The sequence below is a fragment of the Zootoca vivipara genome, chromosome 10 (genome assembly GCF_965207765.1).
Source record: "Zootoca vivipara chromosome 10, rZooViv2.hap1.1, whole genome shotgun sequence".
Lineage (NCBI taxonomy): Eukaryota > Metazoa > Chordata > Lepidosauria > Squamata > Lacertidae > Zootoca > Zootoca vivipara.
In genome coordinates, this window is record NC_142593.1 from 14,326,171 (window position 1) to 14,352,854 (window position 26,684).

The following is a 26,684-nucleotide window of genomic DNA, read 5'->3' on the forward strand; positions in this document are numbered from 1 at the left end:
GACCCACTGAAATCAGTGCTTTGGACTGCAATCCTAAACACACTTACTTTGGAATGAGCCTCAATGGACCCAGCGTTACTTACTTTTGAGAAAATATGCATAGGATTGTACTGTAAGTGTGCCTATCTGTTGGATTGTATCTATGGAGTTTTACCAAACTTAATTATACTCAGTTCTTTTTTTCTGGGGAGGGGGGACACAGAGATATACACCCCTAAACATTTTGTGAATCATTGTACTTTTGTCCATTTATTGTATTTATTTTTCCTGATTTGAACTATAAAATGGTGGTTTTCTTGAGTCGAAATGAGAGTACTCCTAAACATTCTTTTTTGGGGGGAAAGCACTGATTATACTCTGGATAAACCCATTGAAGTCAACAGACAATTAGTTATAATGAATTTAAATTCACTTATTTCAATGGGTCTACTCATGAAGTCAGGTAAAACCCATACTCTTTATATGCAGCAACGGTATCATTCATACTGTCTTTCTCCCCCACCCCTCCACCCCAAAAAAGCAAGAAAAGGAGCCACATTGAGGGGGAAAGTCAGTATTAATCAATAAAGTTACATATCAATATATGCACCAAATTATAGTTTAAAATCTTCCCAAATAAAACTTAAACTGCACTTTTCTTTGGGAAGCAAAGCTTGATTTAAAGAAGTCCAGCAATAAAATATGTCATACATTAATTTACTGTTGCTTTTTTTAAAAAAAATCTACAAGGTAATTTGCAAGCTTTTAAGTCACATTACAAAGTTAAATCATCTTGACTCCTTTTCATGTTTGCTGCAGGACGCATTAGTTTAACATTTCAGCCTACAGTACCGGTTGTTTATTAGAATAATTTTGAAGAACTACGAATATTTTATGCCAAGCAATGCAGTAAGATTATGAAAGGTTCAAAGCACAGCGCTTTGTGTTCTGCTAATACTGGTTAATACTTTCTGCCATGTGTCTCCTTGAAACTGTGTAATGTGTTTATATCAGTGTTTGTTTTAGTGAATTTAAAAGAGGCATTACAGGAAGAAAATGTAATGTAAATTCTAAACAGTGCCTCTTGAGCTGCATTAAATTACTATGCTTGTCTGGTAGTAAACTTTTTTTTCTCTCGGAGCGATGTGAAAATGATTTATAATTGCATTTATGTTTCAAATCTTTCGTTGAAGCATCCTTGCTATCTGGTGACTGTCTGCTGATATATAACTTACAGCCCCCAATTAAAATGTGCCATGCATATAATTGCAGGGGAATATTTTATCATTTCTACAGGGTATTTCTGGTACTGGTTTCAGAGCTTGACATCGCAGCAGGCAAAACGATCAAGTCCATTGCAAAGGCTAGTGGGGGAAGCAAGTGCCAATTTACCAGATCACCAAGGTAAGCACAACTTTGCTGAATAAACCAAACACAATGACCCAAAATGTAGTTTTGAAAACCTTGGAGGCAATGAATCACAAGAGCCAGAGCCGGCAAAAATCACAACGTGGGGGAAACCGCAAAGCCAGCCGATGCCTCTACAGAGCTCCATCCTTATTTCAGACATGATATATCGGTATAGCACAATGTTTTCGCGATGTTGAAAACCAGATATTGCCCAGCCTTACTGTTCCCTTGACTTAGTTCCATCTTTATTTCAGACATCGTGATTTATTGATATATCGCGATGTTTAGTCAGTGATATATTGCACTGTTGTAAACCAGATATTGTCCAGCCCCAGTCGCCATTATAGTCATGACCAGATTTGAGTGCTAATAATAATAATAATAATTTATCATTTATTATTTATCACTTATTATATCATTTATGCCCGGCTCCCAACAGAATATTAAAACACGATAAAACATCAAACATTAAAAACTTCCCTAAACATGGCTGCCTTCAGATGTCTTCTAAAAGTCCGATAGTTGTTTATTTCCTTGACATCTGATGGGAGGGCATTCCACTGGATGGGCGCCACTACCGAGAAGGCCCTCTGCCTGGTTCCCTGTAACCTCACTTCTTGCAGGGAGGGAACCGTCAGAAGGCCCTTGGAGCTGGACCTCAGTGTCTGGGCTGAACGATGGGGGTGCAGATGCTCCTTCAGGTATATTGGGCTGAGGCCGTTTAGGGCTTTAAAGGTCAGTGCCAACACTTTGAATTGTGCTCGGAAATGTACTGGGAGCCAATGTAGGTCTTTCAGGACTGGTGTTATGTGGTCTCGGCAGCCACTCCCAGTCCCCCAGTCTAGCAGGCGCATTCTGGATTAGTTGTAGTTTCTGGGTCACCTTCAAAGGTAGCCCCACATAGAGCACATTGCAGTAGTCCAAGGAATGACAGGTCTACCCTTCCTTCCTTGGAGACATTTGTAGTTCAGTCATATATAAGTTGTCGGAATCAATTAAATAGATAGATAATATTGATATGATTTTTTTTTAAAGGGATTTAGCCATTATCCCAACTTCCTATGGCAGATGATCAAGTCTACCGTGTTTCTCCTAAAATAAGACGGTCCTCAAAAATAAGCCATGTCAGGCTTCTCATTAGTAGAATAAATATAAGACATCCCCCGAAAATAAGCCGGGGGTGGGAGCCGCTTCGGGGAGCACAGCGCAGCACGAAGAGCCTGGTGAGAGGCAGCTGCGGCTGCAGGTGAAGCCCGGGATCTGCGTGGGCGACTGGGGACGAGCACCCTGAGCGCTGCGGCGGTAGTGAAGAGGCGCCCGATCAGCCCGCTTGAGCAGGTGAAGCAGGGCGTGAGAGGGCCGGCCACACCTCGGCGCGTTTTTCTCCTCGACACCTCAGCGAGAGGTGACCGTGCATGCGCACACCAGCGCCACCGACCGGAGCAGCCCCACCACCGTGCGCTCGCCCCATTGCCGCCTGCTTTGTGGCGCTCTCCTCCTCCACTCACCCCGTCGCGCTGCTTCTCCCCTTTCGCTTCGCCCAGCGCTCATGCGGCAGGCGGCACTTTTCCCTCAGGCACCGCCGCCGCTGCCTGCCGTGTGAGCGCCAGGCGAAGCGAAAGGGGAGAAGCAGCGCGACGGGATGAGTGGAGGAGGCGAGCGCCACAAAGCAGGCGGCAATGGGGAGAGCGCGCGGCGGTGGAGTTGCTCCGGTCAGCGGCGTTGGTGCGCGCATGAACGGTCACCTCTCGCTGAGGCGTCGAGGAGAAAAACGCGCCGAGGTGTGGCCGGCCCTCTCACGCCCTGCTTTGCCTGCTCAAGCGGTCCCTGCGCCGCTCCCTCGGTCTAGCCCAACCTTAATCGGGCACAACCACTTTCCTCCTTCTTGTGCCCTAAATTGGTTCGCGAATGCCTTTCTGTGGACATAGTCCACTCTGGACGTGCTGCTGCGAGGCAGGTTCTGCGCCCGATGAGAGGCTCTCTCTCTCTGAAAGGAACCAGAGCCGCCGCGGGAGCCTGTGGCCCCTGCCTTCCCCTCGGCACGCCCGTTCCGCTCTCACTCTGCCTGGTTCCCAAGCTCTGGCCTCCGGAATGCGACAGAGGGCGAAGCGTCCCGGGTCAGGGCAGCAGGGTCAGACGAGCTCGGGGCTTCCAGGCACCGGCAGCAGGGCAGGTTCATGGCAAAAGGTGGAGCGAGCTGCTTCCACCCTCACCCTGTCAGTATGGTAGCTGGAGGGAAGGTCGCTGCTGAGGCTGGGCCGGCCTTTCCTTGGGCCGAGTCAAGAGTTGTCTTCAGCAGACACCATAGCTGCGCCCCAAAAAGCAGCTTGCTTGCTGTGCAAAATAAGACATCCCCTGAAAATAAGCCGTGGTGTGTTTTTTTGGGAGGAAAAATGAATATAAGACGTGTCTTATTTTAGGAGAAACACGGTATGCCTACATCTTACACTTATTTTAGTTCCTCCAGTGCCTGCCATTTTTAAGCGGATGACTCCTGCGGTTGGTAGCGTGGAACCCTCACCATGAGACAAATGTTCCTCCCAAGCTGTAAAGAGAATTTGGGGAGGGAAATGGAAGGAAATGTTTGATGCAAGGTGTAATGGGTACCGCAGAACTAACAATAAACCTGATCCTAGAATATTTGGTTTCGCTAATATGATCCAATTAAGCTGAATCAAAGCATCGTTGGGTTCATTTGTTCAAAGCCATTCCTTCGATGAGGAAACATTAAGTCACGGGTCTCCTTCTCTCTCTCTCTCTCTCTGTCTGTCTCTCCCTCTCCCTCTCCCTCTCCCTCTCTCTGCCAGCTGCCCATGCGGTTTTATAATCCAAAAAGCAATGAGGTAGTGAATAACGGGATTACTTTTAGAGGTTAATAATTGGGTGATGGGAAAGTCTTTTGTGATGCTTTAGCACATGCCGAGTCATAGCAGTTTGAAACGTTAAGGGCAAATTGTCACCAAGAAACTGGAAATAGTATTTTAGATTGGCCTCTTTTGTTAAATGCATGCTTATGTGTATGTGGGGTTGATTCCCCCCCTCTTTTTTTGCAGGGAATGTGTGGACTCGCAGAGCAAAGTTATCTCCCTAAAGTGCAGGCTTCTTTTAATAGCCTAATTCGTGTCCCAGCTTGGGTCCACTCAGTCCAGCCTCAGTTATGTTTTTAAGTCAGGAGGGAAGTGTGCTGTGAGGCTGCAGGGAAGGGATAAAACTCGCCATTTCACATTCTTGGTGCCCAGCAGGTCTGTGTGTTCGTTCTGTGGAAGATTTGGATTTCCATTTGCAATGTGAGCAACTGAGTGCTCTTTGGAAAGCCATTACCTTTTGAGAAATCTCCTTTAGCATCCCATTAAAAAAGCTGCTTAAAGCTAGGCTGCTGAGAATCTGACCAGTAAGAGTATTATTTTCAGAGAGGTCTCCTAATGGAGCTTCATTCCTGTTCCAAAAACGGACTGTTGTTGAGTTGGCTTAGTTCTTTGTAAGGGAAAGTGAAGTGCCATGTTACTTAACTGTCCACACACCCCAACTCCAGAGTATGAACTCTTCTAAACTTAACTCTGTTCTGTGTTCATCTCCCTCTCCTCCCACGAGTTTGGCCCCTGTGAACTTTGTTTCTGAGATCTGAAAAGAAGAGAAAAACCCCAGGGAACCAGGCAGAGGGCCTTCTCGGTAGTGGCGCCCACCCTGTGGAACGCCCTCCCATCAGATGTCAAGGAAATAAACAACTACAGTATTTTACTTTTAAAAGACAACTGAAGGCGGCCCTGTTTAGGGACGTTTTTTATGTTTGATGCTGTATTGTTTTTAATATTCAGTTGCAAACCACCCAGAGTGGCTGGGGAAACCCAGCCAGATGGGTGGGGTATAAAAAATAGATTATTATTATTATTATTATTATTATTATTATTATTATTATTATACTGGTCTCTGTATCTCAGTACATGGTGAAGACAGGCCTCGTGTGAATCATTAAATCAGAGCTTTCCAAACTTTTCATGTTTTTTTTTTTTTAAGATATACATTATTTGGTGACACAGTAATTCAGATTTACTAGCATACTGGAGGTTAAACCAATCCATTTCCAGTCCCAGGAGGAGCAAGCGAGCATTTGCACGAAACACCTATACAGTGGTACCTCGGTTTACAAACACAATTGGTACACACTGCAGGTGTCGCAACACACAGTTTGGAAAGCTCTGCATTAAATGAAGTCTGGACTCAACATCACAGGGGAGCAACAGGTGACCTTCAAGAGAGCCAAGGCTACATGGGTGACCCCAGTCCCCTCACGCCAAGTTTTGAGCAGCAGCAGCAGAAACTCTACTTACATTTTTAACATTATGAAGTTTCTCTGTAGAAAGCTAATTTAAAACACACCCTATGTTTTCTACCTTCCTAAAACCCACATAAGGGACCCAGGTGGCGCTGTGGTTAAACCACTGAGCCTAGGGCTTGCTGATCAGAAGGTCGGCGGTTCGAATCCCTGTGACGGGGTGAGATCCCGTTGCTCGGTCCCAGCTCCTGCAAGTACATAAATAGGAACCGCTACAGCGGGAAGGTAAACGTCGTTTCCATGTGCTGCTCTGGCTTGCCAGAAGCGGCTTTGTCATGCTGGCCACATGACCTGGAAGCTATACGCCGGCTCCCTCGGCCAATAATGCGAGATGAGCGTGCAACCCCATAGTCGGTCACGACTGGACCTATGGTCAGGGGTCCCTTTACCTTTAAAACCCACATAAGCTACTCCAACTCCCTACCCCTAAATATCAATCTAATATATATATAAAGCTATGGAAAGCATTAAATAAAAAGATGGGTGAAAATGTGTAAATACCAAAACAAAATATAAATCCTCTTCTCTCACATCCACCCACAGACACACTCTCACACTGCTCCTACCACTCCTGACTCCTGGCCTGGACACCTCTGGTTTGTGACTTTTAAACCAGAATTGAAAAAAGATGTCACAAAGGAGGGCAGGTCACTGTTACCTTGACAACCCACCTACCTGGGCACTGCTCCTCAGTCTTCAAAGTTCTTCAGAACTTTGAGGCACCTGAAATAGTCTTGTCTGAAACATCTTGTTGAAACATCTCTGTGTCTTGCCAAATGCGAGGTGGTTCTTTTTATGAGATTCAGATGTAGTACAAAACACAAGTGAGTGATAAAATTAAAGATTTTATTCTCAACAGCAAGTGTTATATACATCACCAAGCAAGCACGTCGATCTGCCACTGGGAAGCCCTCAAGAAGTGGCTAAGTGACCCCCAGGTAGCCTCAGGTTGCGTTGCTAGAGTTTTTGTTTCACTTACTAGAACATGTCAACTGTACCGTACCTACCTTGTTCTGGGTGTCTGACTGCTACCAGCACTTATAGGCCCACCCAAAAGCCTCCAGGAAAGGGCCTCATCCGGACATGTTGGTGCTGAAAGGTATCTGGGGTGACTGTGCCCTGTGCATTTCCAAACTGTGACATGACCTTGGAGGGATGGGAACAGCAGGACCCCCCAATCTGCTTTGCATGCTGCTATAATCACAGAAGCCTTTGGGCATGGAACTTAACATTCTAGAAAGAAATCCGGCATGTAGTTATGGGATCTGGATGATTTTGATCCAAGTCTAGGGGAAAACACACACACCAGTTTTATAAAAGTGGAACCAGTGGGGTTCTCCCATACCAAATTTATGCACTTTTCTTCTTCTTTGGTGATTACTCGTAGCCAAGTAAGATTGTCTTCTATAAACACAGTTTTAACAGTGAGTCCGTAAGTGACTGTGGAGGCCAATTTTGGATCCACACATCCTTCCACAGTGGGGACATTAAGGAATTAAGGAATTTACAATACCTGGTTCTTGCAAACTTGTCCGGTTGGAGTCTTTTACTAATTGTAACTCTTGAGGAGTTCTGTATGCCCTACAATGCAATTGTAAATTATGGTACATAGGGAGTACTATTAGACCGGTGAAGGTGAGAATCTTGGAGCATAAAAATCGAATCCTTAATAGAGTTTTGGAGGCGCCACTTACGTCCCATTTTATTGAGCAAAACCATAGAGCTACGGACTTTAAATGGTTTATTATTTATAAGCACAAACACTCTGGAATAAATGCTGAGGTTTTGAAAAGGAAACTACACCAAAAAGAGGCATACTGGATACATAGATTCGGATCATTAGCACCCGCAGGGTTAAATCTCCAAGCAGAATTCAGTGCCTTTCTATAAATGAGGAATTTCAAGGATTTGGTGGTGAACTTTTTTATCCTATTCATGAGATTATTAACAGTTGTATATCTTTAAGAGTTGCTGGTGTTGTACTTCTAGCAAGGAGTGGTTGATTTGAAATGATTTACTGATTGAACCTTGTATTTAACCTTGTAAGTAACTGTTGCATTTTCATCAATCTTTGAGGATTGTGAGCTTCGGTAGTCTTGTTAAGTTTTTGCACATGAACCTTTGGTGAGTATTTTAAACATTTCTGTACAATGTTTTAAAGAAATGTATAAGTATGTATGGTGCATCATATGAATTTATATAAATTTATTACTTAAGAAAGAGTCCAGCCCCTGAGGAAACCATTCCTGTGAAACGGGAAAGAAGCTGGCCACCCGTCGGATGAGATAAGAACGCATGGGAAGAGATAAGAACACATGATACATCATTATATATATATATATATATATATATATATATATATATATATATATATGATACATACATTACTATCGGACTTACTTGATTATTGCACTTTATACTGGACCTTTAAGACCTCGAGCATGAGATTTTGTACACATTTTTGAAACTCCTTGTATATGTGAAGGTTATTGGTGCATATACATTTATATATTTGCACTTCATGGTGGTTTACCTTTTCATTGTTTTGCTAACATTACTGTGTTGTCTGTTTGTTGCTGCTCTTCCAGTACAGTGGCATAAGTTCGCCTGTCTTCCCAAGTGATGTGTGAAATTTTTCGGAGACACCGTTGATGGAATCTTTTGAGGAGGTTGGAGGTGGTGTTTATGAGTGGCCCCATACTCTCCCATACCTAATTGGTATGTATTCTATTACATGTAGGCAGCTTAAGATTGCCACTTAGAAAGCCAACAGAGGAGGCAGCTGAAAATTACATTACTTTTCAATGTGCAGGGTGCCAATTTCAAAATAGCACATTTCTCTGGAAGTAAACTGGCACAATAATTCTTCCTCAGGAGCCAATTGATCTGTAGTGCACCTTCTCATTGAAGGGCCAACATCTGCATGCTCAACTCATTCAGAAATTATTGCTGGCTACACAAGATGGTATCCAATGAGTGTTTGTCTGCTGAAGGAAAGCATCTTTCATTGGAATGGGTCGGAAGACAATGCTCAGTGATTCCTCCTTCCCCTATAGCTTCCTGCGTCCTCTGAAAATCTGTCCCACAAGGTCCTCCATTCCTTCTTAGCAGATTTTGGGCACCATGCAAAACCCAAAATGGTCTTGCATCCTATTGCACTGATGGATGCCTTCTATCCACAGAAGAACCAATGGGATATCACTCATAATAAATGCAATGGAAAACTATTGTTTTAGAAGACACCAGCTATACACTCTGATTTTAAATGTATTTTCTATAGAGGCCATTCCAGTTACTTCAGTGCTTAGTAAGTATGCATCCTTAGTTTTTAAATGCATGTTATTTCAGTAATGCTGTCTTTAACAGTTTATTTTGCAGGAAATGGACATCACTCTTCCAAATCGCTCATCTTGGTTTGGAAAGTACAAGTATGACATTCCTATCTTTCATTTGAATGGGCAATTTCTAATGAAACGTTGTGTGGATATACAAAAACTGGAATATCGGCTGTTGAACCTAGAGCTGTGAGGTGATGGCAGCAGGTAAAGAAAGGATTTGTAGTTCAGCTGTGGGCTGCAGAAGAATGCTAAGATCATTTTGTATTGCCTTCTTCACAAATAAACTGCGTGAATTTCTTGAAATTCAAATTTATATGTTTAACTTGGTTTTGCAACCTTGATAAAACCCTCCAGAGCAGGTATCCCCAAACTTCGGCCCTCCAGATGTTTTGGCCTACAACTCCCATGATCCCTAGGTAACAGGACCAGTGGTCAGGGATGATGGGAATTGTAGTCCAAAACATCTGGAGGGCCGAAGTTTGGGGATGCCTGCTCCAGAGCAATGCATACCCAGCTCTGTCCCCATTTCTGGCTACCAAACAACTTGACTTTTAGATAAAAAAGAATCTTTGTCACCATCATGTTGGCCTCCATGTTGTTAAAATGCTGGTCCTTGCAAATGAAGAAATGGCAGAATTATGTCTGCGTACTTCTGTAGGGATTTAACAATGCACTTCAACTTCTTTTGCTCAAAGCGGAAAGGAGAAAAGGCATATTTTAGATTAAATGTAACTTAGTTGATGAAATACAGTTGCTTGGGACTCTCTAGAGTATCATCGCAGCTTTTCAGATACCTGATATGTGACACAGCACTAATATCTATGTAATCATTTATATTTATTGGGGGGGGAATCTTAAGCTCTGCTAATACCATCTGCATCAGCTCATGTGTCTTTGTTGAAAGTCAACCAGCATAATGTGACTTGACCCTGAAATAAAAGGGAACATCCTGAATATGCTTCTCTCTGCCACCTTTCTCTCCACGTTATCAAAAGCGATACAATTTTCCTTGCAAGCCTGCTAGCAAAAGATTAGAGAGGCTCACATTCTTCTTTTAAATTGCTACTAAGGGCAGGCTATACAGTTTTCTAATGGTACTGAAACATTGTTTCGGCTTAAGGGCCTTTGGGATTCATTGGATAGGAGAGCCATTTCAAACAACTGAAAAAGAGCTTGGGTTTCTGTTAAATGCGGTTGGCTAACCTGTGGCCCTCTAGATGCTGCTGGACTACAAATCCCAACAGTTCCAGCCAACATGCCGGCAAGAGATGATGGAACCGTCGTCCAACAAAATCTGAAGGTCCAAAGGTTATCCACCCCTGTTAAAGCTGGAGATCTGTAAATGGTACCAAGCCTGGAAATGAATTCCATGGGCATGCATAGAACATGCCTCCCCAACTTGGACTACAAGTCCCATCATCATCATCATCACCATTTATTAAATTTCTCCGTCATAGCTTGACCATTGGCCATGCTGGCAGAGTTTGATCTGTTGTGAACACATTGCCAACTTAAAAAGTGGCTAACTTGTTTCTCCCCATAGTGTTTCAAAGCACATTTGTACATTATTGTTAATGTGCAATTTGAAGTATTTCTAAATCACCTGACTGCCCCAGGGATGCCAACTTGAATAAAATATTGTGGGTGCCCAGGGCGAGCCCCACCGCGCAAAATCGATCACACACCATTTGTTGTTTTTTTTGAAATACTTTTTATTTGATTTTACATGTGTAGAGTTACAACAATACAAAATGCACATCCATATTTAGAGATTTCTCCAAATGTCTAGAATTCCCACCATCCCCTCCATGGGTCCTATTATAAACCTTTTCAACTGCATATTATTTCATCATCCAAATTTTATGTCTCTCCATTTTCTCCATAATATCTTCTGCGTTACGAGTATTATTGTAATCCTGCTAATGTTTTCATCTGCTTACAGTGGTCTCTCATGTAAATTATAATTCCCCCTCATTCTTTATTGAAGAAGAAGAAGAAGAGTTTGGATTTGATATCCTGCTTTATCACTACCCCAAGGAGTCTCAAAGCAGCTAACAATCTCCTTTCCCTTCCTCCCCCACAACAGACACTCTGTGAGGTGAGTGGGGCTGAGAGACTTCAGAGAAGTGTGACTAGCCCAAGGTCACCCAGCAGCTGCATGTGGAGGAGCGGAGACACAAACCCAGTTCCCCAGATTATGAGTCTACTGCTCTTAACCACTACACCACACTGGCTCTCTTGAGGTTTTGGTCTTCTTGGTTCCTGAGCTTTCCAGTCAGTTTTGCCATTTCAGCATAGTCCAACAGCTTGGTTTGCCATTCTTCTCTGGTGGGGACTTTGTCTTCATTCCATCTATGGGCTAGTAACATCTGTGCAGCTGTCGTTGCATACATAAAAAGTCTATTCTGCTCCTTGGGGAATTCGGTACCTACAATTCCTAATAAAAAGGCTTCTGGTTTTTTTTAAAAAAAAACAAAAGTTATTGTAAACATTTTTTTCAATACATTGTATATCATTTCCCAGAATGCTTCCACCACACATCCACCACATACCGTAGGGTAGAAGGGCGACACACGCCATTTGAATGGCAATGGCCATCAACTTTGGGGAGCCCTGGCTGGTTTTGGTGGGAAACATATTTTTTAAAAAGCAAGAAAGGATAGATAGGAATTGTGGCTAACGTGCGCACACAGCTTCAAACCCGCAGTGGTGTGTGAATGCAGATGAAAGTATGTACACGGCCTGAGTTTGCTATTATACATATACTAACCCCGTTTATCTATGAACAAAGTAAAGCTAAGCTGCGCTCTTGCACATTGCTGTGAAAAAGAATACGTGTTTATGGTGGAAGAAGCACACATCCAACTTCTTTGCTAACCTTGTCTCTACATAATTTCCCTTCTGCTGTAAGACTTTATTATTAGTATGCTTATGCCTCATTAAATAGCATTATAAGGAGCTACCATAAAGCAAGGCCCCTGCATCAGCCCTGAGTGAAAGCCCCTGATGTGATTTGCTTTTACTCTCATGGAGATGTAGACAGAATGAGTTGAGAGGTTATCACAATCAGAGTAAGTGCACTTACTTTGAATAAAGGATTGAGAGATTCTGTACACAGTGATATTCAAGCTGGGCTTCCCAGTCAACTCAATCTGATAGAAGGCTTTTTATAATCTCTCTTCTAAAGAAAACTGCTTGAAGGACACTGTTTTCCCAGCAAACTCAAGAGCATTTTAAAAGGGATAATTATTCATTAATGCCGAAAATTAAATATTTCAGTCGTCAGTTTAGTTGTTAGCTTTCTGAATAGATCTTTGGTAAATGGAGATTAATATTCCCTTTATGCACTTTCTCTGCCCCGCTCTTTAAATCCTTTCTTCCCCTCCTTCATCCCGACTCTTTGATGCTTCTGGTTGCTTTGATTACAATTTGTGTTCTTTCTGCTTCGCACTTTGAACGACTAAAGCATATTGCTTTAAACAACGAGAGCTTATTATGGTTATGAACTCATTCATCTTCATAACTGGTCCAAGCTGTGAGTGAGATTTTTAATGCCCACCGCACAAGCAGGGAAACGGAGGCTCCGCTCCAAAAACAATTGTGTGGAAAGTAAGTGGCTTTAAAGAGCTGGACTTTGGCGTGGTGGCCCCGATCCAGACATTTATGCAGCAGCAGATTGTATGCAAACTATTCTTCTGGCATAGCAAATTAGGCGCTGGCAACTTTGACAAGCACTGATCCCACCCAAGAGTGGGAATTTTGGAGTGATTGAAACAAGCCTTCCCATGCCACCAGGATGTGATTGGAGTTATCATCTGTCTCCATGGTGGTGGGCGGGGGGGGGGGACTTCTGAGTCCTGAGTATGCTTGGGTATTACCCAATTGAGCACCTTCACCCATGGGACCCAATTGAGGAGGTGATCTACAGGTGCACAGATTACAATTCTTGGTGAGAAATGAATGTGTTGAGGCATCCTCTCTCTCTCTGGGAGAGTTCTGCTTCTGGTTGTGAGCTAAGGTACCTGCCTCATATCAGCCATAAGAGGATGAGCCACCACTGGGGATAAAAAAGAGTTATGTTAATTTTCAGTGATATTTTTCTAGAAAAGGGGGTGCCAGAACTCACTCTAAATACCTCCCTTTTTCTCTTATAATGGCAATGGCGTCCAGTTGAGAGGTGCCGGAACTGAGCTCCGGCTGAAAAAGCCCTGGTTATTTTAAAATCTACAAGACAACTACAAAGAAAGTGGTTTGCCCTATAGGTAAATGTAAAGGACCCCTGGATGGTCAAGTCCAGTCAAAGGCAACTATGGGGTTGCAGCACTCATTCACTTTCAGGCCAAGGGAGCCGGCATTTGTCCACAGACAGCTTTCCGGGTCATGTGGCCAGCAGGACTAAACTGCTTCTGACACAACAGGACACTGTGACAGAAGCCAGAGCGCACGGAAGCACTGTTTACCTTCCCGCCATAGTGGTACCTATTTATCTACTCACACTGGTGTGCTTTCAATCTGCTAGGTTGGCAGGAGCTGGAACAGAGCAACAGGAGCTCACCCCTTCACACAGATTTGAACCACCGACCTTGGCAAGCCCAAGAGGCTCAGTGGTTTAGACCACATGCCACCTTCTCCCACAGGAAGTGGTATTGCCCACCAAAGAATCTGCAGAGCTAACAGCTAAAATAAGAGAAATAAGTAAAAGGAGAAAAGAGAAAATAAAATAAGAGAAGATCCTAATGGTGAACGTTTTGTGGAAGAATGGAAGGCTTTCTCGGACTATTTCGAACCGCCGACCTTCCGATCGGCAAGCCCAAGAGAGGCTCAATGGTGTAGACCGCAGCGCCACACGGAGACGGAGGGGTTAACAGGCAGGTGTGTGGCGCCAGCTGCATCCGCATCTACCTGGAGCATCTTTCCGGCGCTCTTACCTGGACGCTTTTCCCGGTTCGCTACCTCTCTGTGGCCACTAGGGGTCCTCCCCGCCGCCCTTTGTCCTCCTAACGCGGCTTCCCCCCCTCCCGGTTCCCTTTCCCAGCGCAGCGAAGAAGGCAAGAGGCGGCGGCTGTCAATCAGGAGAGGTGGCCCCTCCCCGCACACCCCCCACCCACCCACCCCGCCTGGGCTGCCTCTCTCTTTCCAGCGCAAGCAAATAGGTCCATGAATTGCCGGCGCAGGGGGCGGACTCGGCTGCTCGCCTGCCTGCCTGCCCGTCCCCGGATCCCGCAAGGGCAAGAGACGCGGCCGCCCGGCGCCTCCCATGCCGGGGAAGCTGCGCCTTGAGAAGCGGGACCCCTCCGGAGAAGGAAAGAAGAAGAAGAAGAAAAGGGTGAGTGGACCCCCCCCTCTCTCTCTCTAGCCCGGCTGGACCGGTGGGGACGTGGAGTCTTCCATCAGGTCCGCGCGTGATTCCCTTCTTCCAGGCAGGAGCTTGCACAGGGACCCCCACCCCACCCCCAGTTTGCAGGGAAGCGCTGGGCTTTTCCCTATTCTCTCCCCCCCCCAAACTTAGTTCATACCAGTCAGAGGGGAGAGGACGATGGTTTTAAGAAGAGGTTGGCGCTGAGCAGCGAGTCTCCTTTTGCAAACCTAAATACAGGAAGCCGTTGAATCGTAGAGTTGGAAGGGATCCCGAGGGTCATCCAGACCGACCCCCTGCAATGCAGGAATCTCAGCCAAAGCGTCCATGACAGATGGCCATCCAACCTCTGCTTAAAAACCTCCAAGGAAGGAGAGCTTTCCAAGAGAATCTATTTCACTGTTGACCAGCTCAGAAAGTTTTTTCCTGAATTACAAAACAAGTCCTGTAACTTGAAGCCATTGGAGTCCTATCTTCCAGAGCAGGAGGAGAAAAAAAGGCCCCGTTCATCATGTTTGTTACCTTTCCCCCCCAGTATTTGCTCATCTGCTTGAGAAACTTCCGTTAAGGTACTTCTGGCAAGATCACAGAGTTGTTGCTCTGCTGAGAGCGATGGACTTTCAAAAATAGGTCTTTAAAATTAGGGACAACAGCATATGGGGAAAAAAGTTGTCATCCTTTCTTGGCAGTAATTTTTGTGGCAGTGTTTGGTTTCTGTTTCCACCACCCAAAGGGCAGAGAATGCCGAGGGAAGCTTCCCTGGTGGTGTTTCAGACTATAATGCAACAATTACCTTGTGTAAAGATGGAAAAAAGCAATTAATGGAGCACACAGAAGGCTATGTGTAATACAGATGTGCAATATAGAGCCTATGTTCTAAATAAACGTGCATGCAAGCCATCTCTAATGCAGGTTGCAGTTGCTGTGCACGTCAGAATTGTGTGTATGTGTGTTTATTACAAATATAACACATGCCATGGTAACTATTTGGTTGTAAACAGAAACTAACAAAAGCTGGCTGGCTTGGACTAAATTTCCACTTGGGCTATCTTTTCTTCCTGTCTTAGAATAGCGAGAGGTGGGAATAGTTTTTCTTAGGGCAAACAAATACTGTACTCAGTAACCACCCTACCCTTAATTTCTTTTCCTCCTATATGCTGGATTTGACAACAGGGGGGCAATTCCAATCACCATCCATGATAGTTGCCCAATGCCTCTTTCTGTATCTCTCGTTTGCAGGCTGTGTTAAGAGATGCTAATTTCTTTGGAGACTGTATACAGTATGTAGTATTTTTTGTTCCCCTTCCTTTGTTTCGGCCAGATGAGGAGCTGCAATGTATGTGAGAGGATTGTAATGCCGAATGCCAAGTCTTGAACTTCCCCTGCGCGGTTGGGGGATGGAGGCCGACTGCCTCAGTGATGTGTACTCTGTGTGTGACCTCCTCTGTGTGCGATTGCGTACAAGTCTGAGTCTGCCTGTGTCCGTGAACTTTACGAGCGCTTGGTTCCAATTCATCCAGTGCAGATTCCACACGGCTTGCTGGTTTACAGCCCACAGTCTGCCAGCGAGCCCATCTGTTAAAACACACTCCAGACAGAGCTCAGGAATCCAGGAAAGAGTCGCAAAAAGAACACTGCTTTTCCTGACTCTTAAAACACAGTATGAAATTAGGCATGTTGGTGAACTTGTGTGTAGCTTTGGAAATGGTGGATTTGAGAACCTGAGTACAACTGAGTTAACATCCTGGCAAATCAAGGGGTTTTGTTGTTGTTTTCTGGTTCCTTGCCAAATTGTTTTTAATGATAGGCTTCAGTGAATGGTTGGTTTGTTTGGGCTATTTTGAGGCTGAGAGGCAATGAAGAGTTATCTAATTAATGGAAAATCTTCACATCTTAGTCTGTGCCAAACCATAGCTAGTTAAGGAAATCTTGCATGCCATTTTCCTTAACTGTTTGTCAATCCAAAGCTGTGCTGTGTCTGTAACAGGAAAAACTATTGCATGTGGTGCTAAAAACAGAGACATTCTGCTGACTCTTGAGGTTTATTGAGAAGTAAGTCCAATAGATTTCGCTAGCACTTACCGTGAAGTAAATATGCTCACAATGGTAACCTGAGAGGAATAAATGCACAGTGATTAAAGTGAGTATTCCACCTCAGTAACTACTGTAAGTGCTTTACCAACAGGTTCTGTGGAAAATTCAGAATCCTTCTAGGTGATGATAAAGGACACATTGCTTGCATGTTCTAGGTTTTGTGTTTGTGTTTTGTGTGTGCACTAGCTGCACAAGAGATAATCCTGTCTTCACGTACTGGAAGGAGGAGCTTTGTGTATAGGAAATATTTGTTTTAAAATATAATTCTATAGACAAGATAGATAGATACCTGTGCTGAACAGATATTGCACAAACTTCAAAAGGTGGAGGAAGAGGATTAAGGCAAAGCACAAACATTGTTTTGTTTTTTATTGTAAGAGAGATATCCAAATCTGTACCGGGAGAGGTTGGACTGATATCTATATGTGGGTCAATAAATGCAGATTCAAGATCAATAAGGTGGAGATTCTTTTGGTAGACGGTTACTCAGTCCAAGAATTGGGGAAACTTCCCTGATTCCAATTAATTCACAACTTTGTCATTTCTCCAAATTCCTTCCAATATGCTTCTATTACCTGCATATTTTCTACCCGCTTTTCAATTATCAGCAAGGCACCACCTGCAAATAAGCTCATTTTCTCTTTTCCTTTATTACCTTTCCCTTTTATTACCTTTCCCTTTTATATTTTCATCGTTTCTAATTACATTGGCTAAAACTTCAATAAGTAATACAAATACAATCGGAGAAATGGGGCATCCTTGTCTTGTACCTCAGGTTTAGTGTTATTTGTTCTGTTAGGCCATCGTTCATTATGGCGCATGCCTTATTCCTTGAATATCATTGGTTTACAGGAGTCAGGGGAAATTCCTGTTCTGGGTGGCATAGAACTCCTCACCCCCAGAGAACAGGTGCATAAGCTGTCACTTGAGGCCCAGGTAGCTTCAGCTGCGAGGACTGCATATGTCCAGCTAGCTATGGCCTTTCCTGTATCAGAGTATTCTGACTGCAGTGGTTCATGCTGTACTAGACTCTTCATCGGACTACAGCAATCCATGGGGCCACCTTGAAGACAGTCCAGAACCTGCCGCTGGTAAATAATGCCACTCCCAGGTTGCTATGAAGAGCAGCAAGATGGGATCATGTGTTACTGATCCAGGCAGATGATTTGTGCTTCCTTGCAAGAGGGGATGGTTCCCGCCTGTTTGAAGGAGGCAGTGGTAAAACCACTCCTCAAGAAACCTTCCCCGGTTTCTAATCTCCCCTTCTTGGGCAAAGTTCTTGAGCAGGTGCTTGTGGACCAAATCCACGCGCTCTTGGAGGAAACTGGTTTTCTACATCCATCTCCATTGCGGTTTAGGCCCAGTTTCAGCACAGAAACTGCTTTGATCACCGTGTCAAGAGAGAGGCAGAGGAAAGGTGTCCCTGTTAATTCTCCTCAACTTCTCAGCGGCGTTCAATACCGTTGACCATGGTATCCTTCTGGAGCGGCTGTCCAAATTATGGGTGGCATCGCTTTGCAGTGGTTCTGGTCCTACTTGAATGGAGGTTTCCAGAGGGCGATGCTTCAGCCCTGTTGAGCCTTCAATGTGAGGTTCCCCAGGGTTCAATTTTATCTCCTATGCTGTTTAACGTCTACATGAAACTGCAGAGTGGGGTTATCCAGAAGTTCGGCGTATGTTGTCAGCAATGACGGCACACAGCTGTACTTCTCCTCCATCTGCAGGTGAAGCAGTGGAAGTGCTGGACCGCAGGGGCGAACAAAGGCTAACCGACGCCCGGGGTGGGGCAAACCGCCAGCTGTGCACGCGTTGCTCTGCTACGTACGACACGTGTGGCATCGCTACGTAGGGCGCATGTGCGCCGTTGCTATGTAGGGCACATAGAATCATAGAATCATAGTTGGAAGAGACCACAAGGGCCATCCAGTCCAACCCCCTGCCAAGCAGAAAACACCATCAAAGCATTCTTGACATATGGCTGTCAAGCCTCTGCTTAAAGACCTCCAAAGAAGGAGACTCCACCACACTTCTTGGCAGCAAATTCCACTGTCGAACAGCTCTTACTGTCAGGAAGTTCTTCCTAATGTTTAGGTGGAATCTTCTTTCTTGTAGTTTGAATCCATTGCTCCGTGTCCGCTTCTCTGGAGCAGCAGAAAACAACCACATGTGCAGTGTCTCTACATACAGCACATGCGTGCGATACCGTGCATGCGTTGTATGTAGCATTTTGCCACTGGCACCGCCTGAGCGCCGTGCAGACAGTGGAAGGATCCTCCGCTTGCGGCTGCAGCCACGAACAGAGGATCCTCCGCATGTGGCTGCGGCGGCGCGATGGCTGCTCACGCCGCCGCGACCAGGGGTGATGGGCCAATCACCCCACGGGGTGCCGCCTTGTCACCCCTCCAAACATGGCACCCGGGGCGCAGCACCCCCCGCTCCCCCTTGCGACGCCACTGCTGGACCGTTGTCTTGCCTTAGTAATGGACTGGATCAGAGCCAGTAAACTGAAGCTCAGTCCAGATAAGACAGAGGCCCTGTTAGTAGGTGGGTTACACTCCCTCTGAAGGAGCAGGTGTGCAGCTTGGGGTAATTCTGGATCCTTTGCAGTCCCTTGAGGGTCAGGGGCACAGATGAGGAGAGGCCCTGCTTGTAGCTCCCTGCTCCTGTCCAGCAGCCCATGGGTCCACACCACAAAACAAGGCCTTCTTAGTGCCAGTACTTTGCTTGAGGAACTCTCTCCCTGTGGAGAATTTGTTGCGCCCCATGTAATTGTCAATTTAAAACATATTTGTTCAGGCCTTTGGTCTGCAATTTGAGTGGAGTTTAATAGTCCCACGTACTGTTGTCTGCTGCGCCGTATTGTTGACGTTGTTTTTAATTATTGTGTTATGCTGACCGTGAGGACGGAATCGTCACTGGCAATTTTTCAAAGAACTAAAGCTGATCTATATCTCACAGCATCGCCTGGTTTTCTGCTGAGCCCTAAATGCATACTAGTAGGTGCTGATTCGCACAGACAAATGTACAATAAGCCATTATGGCAAATTATAATGGATCCAGAGAAATTGCTGGCAAGATCACCTGGCTGTTTTCACTGGAGAAATGGCAGGCGTTAGGTTCAGGAATACCTGACTTGGGCTCACATTTCTCTTCAGTCATGGATATTTGGTCCTAGGTGGCCTTTGACAATTGTGAATTGCCAAGTACCTTGGTCTTGGCTTCCAACCAAGTTGGACCAGGGGTTCATCCAGCCTCAACTCTGATTGCCAGAAGCTTTCTGGCAATAGCCTTTCCTGCTACAGCATTGACAATGCACTGAGGGATAAATCTGAACATGTGAGATAAATGATTGGATTTGAGAATGAATGATGAAATGTATAATGCTGTCCCTGGTGATGGTACTATGTACTAAGGATGACCTTTCTATCACCTATGACAAAAAAAAAGCTAAGTCCCTTGTCCTTGATCTTCATGTGGTTTTCCCAGAAGGGAGAAGTACCTCAGTATAGGACCAGGTATTTGGTTTCATCCATACTTCCCAGCATAGCTGCCAAGTTTTCCCTTTTCTCGCGAGGAAGCCTATTCAGCATAAGGGAAAATCCCTTTAAAAAAGGGATAACTTGGCAGCTATGCTTCCCAGAGCAGTCTAACTAAGAGAGCTGATGCTAGGAAGGACTGGAATCCGTAAGTTCAGGGCTTGTGTTCCACATCTGTCGCCTCTAAATTATACCCCAAATTCATCATCCACCGTTAGCTCTTCTGGAGCCTTCAGCCTGCCTCACAAATGGCCTAGCCATGATTAGGCTAAATAACCAGTGTGAGAGGGAGAAGGAACAGCAGACCCAATACATTTTGCTACTTGAGCTGAAAGGCAACGTGGCAGCCCTCCTTCTGTACACAGAAGCTGACCAGACTGGAAGTTGCATCATGTTTCAACACCGATGACAAGGCAATGTTCTTTGCCACATTGTGGGCACAGGGCAGGCTGTCTGGTATGTGTACACAAACAGTTCCTGGCCACCCCTTCCCTTGTCTCCAGCATTTGCTGCCTGAGGTAGCTGCCTTGCCAGTGCTATAACTATTTTCTATGTGGATGAAGCTTGCAGTTGTTTCCATATCACAGCCAGGGCCGGTGCGTCCATTTAGGCGAACTAGGCAGTTGCCTAGAGTGCGTAAATGGAGGGGGCGCTGGGCAGCCTGCCCCGCAAAATCCCTGGGCCACCGCCGCCCTCCCACGGCGCGCACGCGCTCGCGCTCCTCCTCCTATGGAGGGGATGCTGTGAGCTCCTCAGCGGCGGCTGCAACAAGCGAGCGGTGGCAGTGGCGGCAGCAGCGCCCGTAGCTGAAGCCTCGCGGCAGCCGCTGATAATCTCACAGCGTCCCCTCCATAGGCGGGAGGGCGCTGAGCTCTGCTTTTGGCTTGCGCTCCTCCTGCCTATGGAGGGGACGCAGCGGCGTTGTGCGTGGGCCATGACGCATGTGCCGGGGCAGCAGAAGCTGATTTTGCCTAGGGCGCAAAAAGCCCTAGCACCGGCCCTGATCATAGCTTTCTATCTGAGCTGCCTGCTCCATCCAGCTTCACTTTATTTCTCCTGTGTGTTTGAAGTCTTTATTATAATGATATGCGTTGAATGTCTTTGGAGAACTTCTGATACAGTTTCCAGACCCTACAAGTGTCCCTATTTTCCAGGGACCGTCCTGGTTTTACAGAAGCCGTCTGGGTTTCTGATTTGATCCCAGAATGACCTGCTTTTCCTCAGGACGTACCTATTTTCATCAGAGAAATGTTAGAAGGTATGGAGTTATCTGACCCCCCGAGCCATTTGAAGGCAGCCCTGATTAGGGAAGTTTGTCAACGTTTAATTATGTTTTCATATATGTTGGAAGCAACCCAGAGTGGCTGGGGCAATCCAGTCAGATGGGCAGGGTATAAAGTAGTAAAATTATTATTATGAAATAGGACGTCCCTATTTTCATCGGAGAAATGTTGGAGGGTATGAGTTTCTCGCCTTTATAATAAGCATATAGTTCAAAACACTTCACGGGTATATGGAAGTATCCTGTCTCTGGGGAAACCCAGCCAGATGGGTGGGGTATAAATAAATTGTTGTTGTTGTTGTTGTTGTTGTTGTTGTTGTTGTTGTTGTTGTTGTTGTTGTTGTTGTTGTTGTTATATACTAAAGGAGATATAGCCACAATGCCTAATAGTCATTAATGGTCTTATCTGCCATGAATTTGCCTAATCCCCCTTTGAAACTATCCAAGTTGGCAACCATCATTACACCTTGCGGTATCAAATGCCATAGATTTTTACAGGTAGGTCTGGTGGTCTGACATAGTCGAAACAAAAAAATTAAAAAATATTCCTTCCAGTAGCACCTTAGAGACCAACTAAGTTTGTCATAGGTATGAGCTTTCATGTGCATGCACACTTCTTCAGATATACTGAAACAGAAGTCACCAGACCCTTATGTATAGTCAGAGGGTAGATTTTTGCTAGATATTTGCATAGATTTTTACTATGTGTTAAAGCATCTCTCTGTCCTCTTTCTCGACGTGAAGCACAATGATATTCTCTTCTAACATGTTTCGTCCCTGCATCAACTACAAAGGCCCAAATGTTGCAATCTCCCCTCAGCCAGTCAGCATTTTCAGAGGACTATCCACCATGACCCCAAGGTATTGATCCCTGTCAGTCACTGAAGGTTCATGCCTGTTAATGTATATGTGAATTTAGGAGTTTTTGCCCCAGCATGCATCACTTCGCATTTGCTTACATTGAACTATTAATGTTTAATCCTTACAACCAGGGAATTTTTTTGGCTGGATCTCACCGGAACTCAATTCCAGCAACTCTCAGGTGGGCACCATTGCCATTATAAGAGAACAAGGGAGTTGTTCATGGTGAGTTCCAGCATCTCTTTTTCTATAAAAAATTAGCCCTGCTTACAACCACCCCTTAAGATACTTCCTGTGGCAATCATTCTCCCCAAAACCGCGTGTTCTGTTAAATCCCCCCACTCCGCCCCGACCCATTCATCCTCCCCAAAGGCACGGCCCTTCCCCACTCAGCGCCCCCGTTCCTCCTTTACCCCATGAATATCCTTATATATACTAGTAACTATATATTATACATAATACATATATGCTTTATGTACGTATCATTATTTACCATACGAGTATTATTTAAGTATTATAACCTATTAATCTGATTTAAGAACGTTTATTGTATATCGTGCATTTATGTATTACCTCATGGATATCCACTAATCACTACCCTTCTTTATCTTACATTCAGACATTACCTGAAATATTTCTCTTCAACACGGAAGTGTATTTTATACCCGGTTATTTATTGATCTGGCTTCTCACGTGAGAATCATCAACCCCTGTCTGTAAGGCCCCTCTCCCTAGTATCACGTCCATAACTTGAGGTTGCACCACTTTCTCACTTTTTCCAAGGCCTCTGGTTGTTAGGTCAGGACCATTCTACTCTCCATCACCACTTTCTCACCTTTTCCAAGGCCTCTGGTTAATGGGTTAGTTACCCTCATACCCTTGCTCATAGCATAACTGGTTTTCCTGGTGGCTGGTATTTTTTATTTCTCTTTCCCTTCAGACCTCATCTCAAGTGCTCCTACCGATCCGGTTTCTAGCCTGGAGTAACAGTGCAATGGACTTCGCGCAAGCTACCCCAGACGTCACAACACCTCTCTCTCTCTGGTCCCCCCCCCCCGGCTGCGTGACATCATCTTCCTCCCGTGTGATGGCACCCGTCACCCCGACCCCTCTCTCTCTTCCATCCACACACCCCATGTGCATCTTGGGAAGGGCCTGGTTTGTTCCCCTGGCTGGGCAATGCCATGTTATTGTGATGTCACAGATAGTCTGTAGCCAATAGCAGCAGATGGTAATACAACTAACGTTGAAAGAAGGTTTTTCTAAAACAGAAGGTCACAGGTGAGACATCTATATAATCTAGGTATATAAAAACACTTGTGTACAGTGTGGCAACGTTGTGTCAAATTTTCAAAGCAATCGGTCAAGCACTTTCGGAGATTATCGATTTTGGACAAGGTCATCTTTACACACACACACACACACACACACACACACACACATATATATATATATATATATGAGGAGGAAGGGCAGGCTGAGAGACAGACAGATAGACAGAGAGGGGGGGGTTACTCAAGGCCACCGAATTTTGACAGAGGCAAGACTAAAACTCGTGGCTTCCTGCTTCCAAGCTCCGCTTCTCAGCCGTTATACTACAGTAACTGAAAGCAGCCCGAGTGAATTAGATTTGAGGGACACGTGTGCTGTTAGACCCCTGCGAGTGAGGAGAATTGGGTCTTTAAAATAGAACTCTGACTGCTTGCTAGTTCTTCATGGCTGCTCTGATGACAGCTGAGGCAGAAGCCATCAGCCTCATCTGTCATCCGACACAGAAATGATGAGCCTGTGATGCTGCCCTTGAATAATGTTATGCCGAGTGAAGCATGCCCAAGAACGGGGACCGGACCGGACTCCAAATTCATTTAGTCTTGGAAGCTGCAGCTTTCCAGCAGTGCTGAAATGAACGGGGTCTTTCCTAATAAAATTTGAACAGTCTGCAGCGGCAGAGCTTTATGCTCCGCTACCGGGGGCGGAGAGCAGGCGTGCTGTCCCCAGTGACGTGGTGCGTGTTCTGGGGGCGGGGCGCGCCGTGCGCAGGGGCAGGGCGCGTATTTGGGGGGCGGGGCGGGCAGCGGCAATGGCGCCCCTGGGATCGCGTCGCTCGGGGCGCACCGCCACCACCCCTATCTTCCTACGCCCCTGACAGTCTGATTGCTGTTCACCAACACATTCAAACTTGCACCTTGGCAAAAGTTCACCTGTCCTGAAATAATGGCAACTTCAGCATGAAACAGGGATGCGCAGGTCAATGTGCGAAAACATCGGCGCAAAGAGCATTGCTCCTGTAGAAAAAGGCCTGAGTGTTTACACTGGGTTTGTGTGAATATCTGATCAGATCTGGAGATGATTTTTTTAAAAAAGGTATAACTTCAGTAGCCAAAATTCCATATGATCTAGGGTTGCCACATTTCAAAGAGCAAAGAAGAGGACACATTTGCCTACTTGGGACTACCTTTGAAGGTGCCCTGGAAACTACAACTAATCCAGAATGCGGCAGCTAGACTGGTGACCAGGAGTGGTCGCTGAGACTATATTATACCGGTCCTGAGATACCTACATTGCCTCCCATTACATTTCTGAGCACAATTCAAGGTGTTGGTGCTGACCTTTAAAGCCCTAAACAGCCTTGGCCCAGCCATTGAAACTGGGCTGCCGCTGAATTCAGCAACACCACCTGGCTTCTCCCAGCATCCCTGTGTCATCATGCCCATGTCATTGTCCCCTCCCCCCAATCTTCTGCTCAAGTTGGTGCCTCTGACCCATGTTACCAAAGAAGAAGCCACTCCGAAATCATAAACGGCTCAGGACCGCAATACCTCAAGGACCGCCTCTTTCCATACGAACCTATCCGGACCCTGAGATCATCTTCTGAGGCCCTCCCTTGTGTGCCTCCTCCTTGAGAGGTCCGGAGGGTGGCAACACAAGAACAGGGCCTTCTCTGCAGTGGCTCCCTGTCTGTGGAATGCTCTCCCCCAGTGAAGTTCGCCTGGCACCTTCATTATTCACCTTTAGGCGCCAGGTTAAAAAGTTCCTTTTTAACCAGGCCTTTGGTTGACCAGATCCACATCCTATACCCTTTTAAAATACGGCTCTTTTTGTGGGGTGTTATTGGGTTATTGTTTTTCTTTTTCTTTTATATATTGTGATTCTTTTTTGTAAACCACCCTGAGACCTCTGGGTATAGGGCAGTATATAAATTCATTCATTCAATCAATCAATCAATCAATATCATAGGAGGTCTCTGTCCATTGCAATGCTAGGTACTGTACAGGTATTTTAGAAAAATATTTGAGAAGCCCTTCTGTGGATATGTGGAAGCTGCATATGTCAATGCAGGTTTATGTGTTCTCGTCATGTGCTGTGAGTTTCATATTTGGCCGAAAAATAAGTGGAATGAAATATTATTTGGTCACCCATGTAACTAGTAAAAGCACTGCCCAAAATAGACTTGTGTCAGGATAGATGCTATATGACAGCCTTCTTCTTGCTTGTTTAGCAATACTGCAGTAACTACTGTCTTCTAGAAAGTCAACATTAATAGGCAACATCCTGTTTATCTGAAGTAATATTCTTTCACTGGATCTGCCTTTTGACATTTATTAACAGTAAAAACAGCTTGCACAAACAGCTTCCAAATAACTTCTGACAAATAAAAATGAAAATCCCAGATAAATAACACCAGACACCACAACTTGGAGAGATAACTATTACGTTATATCCTCCACTGTTATCTGTAGGCCTAATTTGAGCCAAGGTTTACCAGTAAAAATAACAGTATGTAACATTTGTACAGTGCTCTGAGTGCATTTCGCATGCCATCTCTGCTTGCAGCAACCCTAGTTACAGGTAGGTAGCCGTGTTGGTCTGAGTCGAAGCAAAATAAAGAAATTCCTTCAGTAGCACCTTAAAGACCAACTAAGTTTTTATTTTGGTATGAGCTTTCGTGTGCATGCACACTTCTTCAGATACACTTGAAACAGAAGTCAGTCCCTTATGTATATACAGAGGGTGGGGGGGGTGGGAATGGGTGATGGGCTGATGGGAGTGGTAAACCTGTAGATGGCTGATAACGACTGCTGATGGCTGCAATTGGTCCTGCGGGGGAAAAGCAAGGGCTGAGGCGCTAAAGAAAGCTTGATCATGCATAATGAGATAAGAATCCAATGTCTTTGTTCATCCCAGGTGGCTCCATGGTTTTAAGCTTGGTAATGAGTTCCAATTCAGCAACTTCTCTTTCCAGTCTGTTCCTGAAATTTTTCTGTAATAAAACAGCTGCTTTGAGATCTTGTATAGAATGTCCTGGGATATTGAAGAGTTCTCCTACTGGTTTCTCTGTCTTGTGGTTCCTGATGTCAGATTTATGTCCATTTATCCTTTGGCGTAGGGTTTGGCCTCACAGGGTTTGGCAGCAACCCTGTAAGTCAGTATTATTCCCCATATTGCAGATGGGAGGACTGAGGCAGAAAATGGCACCCATAGCCTACTAGTGAGT

General features: G+C 45.2%; 2 protein-coding genes across 4 annotated transcripts in view; both read left to right on the top strand.

The window, feature by feature from the left end:
- Window positions 1-1,235: 1,235 nt before the first annotated feature.
- On the top strand, window positions 1,236-9,250 carry C10H5orf63 (chromosome 10 C5orf63 homolog). Its single transcript, XM_088653173.1, has 3 exons — window positions 1,236-1,383; window positions 7,335-7,357; window positions 9,089-9,250. Exons 1-3 carry the CDS (start codon window positions 1,236-1,238, stop codon window positions 9,248-9,250), a joined length of 333 nt encoding a protein of 110 aa, XP_088509299.1.
- A 4,938-nt stretch (window positions 9,251-14,188) lies between these two features.
- The window catches only part of MARCHF3 (membrane associated ring-CH-type finger 3), a 175,341-nt gene continuing 162,845 nt past the window's right edge, over window positions 14,189-26,684 (top strand). For all 3 annotated transcript variants that reach the window (XM_035100021.3, XM_035100020.3, XM_088653004.1), the window contains exon 1: window positions 14,189-14,386. The gene's annotated coding sequence lies outside the window, so the exon portion shown is untranslated. The remainder of the gene's footprint in view (window positions 14,387-26,684) is intronic.

Bases quoted from the DNA above. Each gene is read 5' to 3' on its own strand.
- C10H5orf63 (XM_088653173.1), top strand. From the start codon at position 1,236: ATGCATATAATTGCAGGGGAATATTTTATCATTTCTACAGGGTATTTC. The intron at 1,384-7,334 runs GTAAGCACAACT...TATGGTACATAG, and splicing joins CAATTTACCAGATCACCAAG to GGAGTACTATTAGACCGGTG. The intron at 7,358-9,088 runs GTGAGAATCTTG...TGTCTTTAACAG, and splicing joins GTACTATTAGACCGGTGAAG to TTTATTTTGCAGGAAATGGA.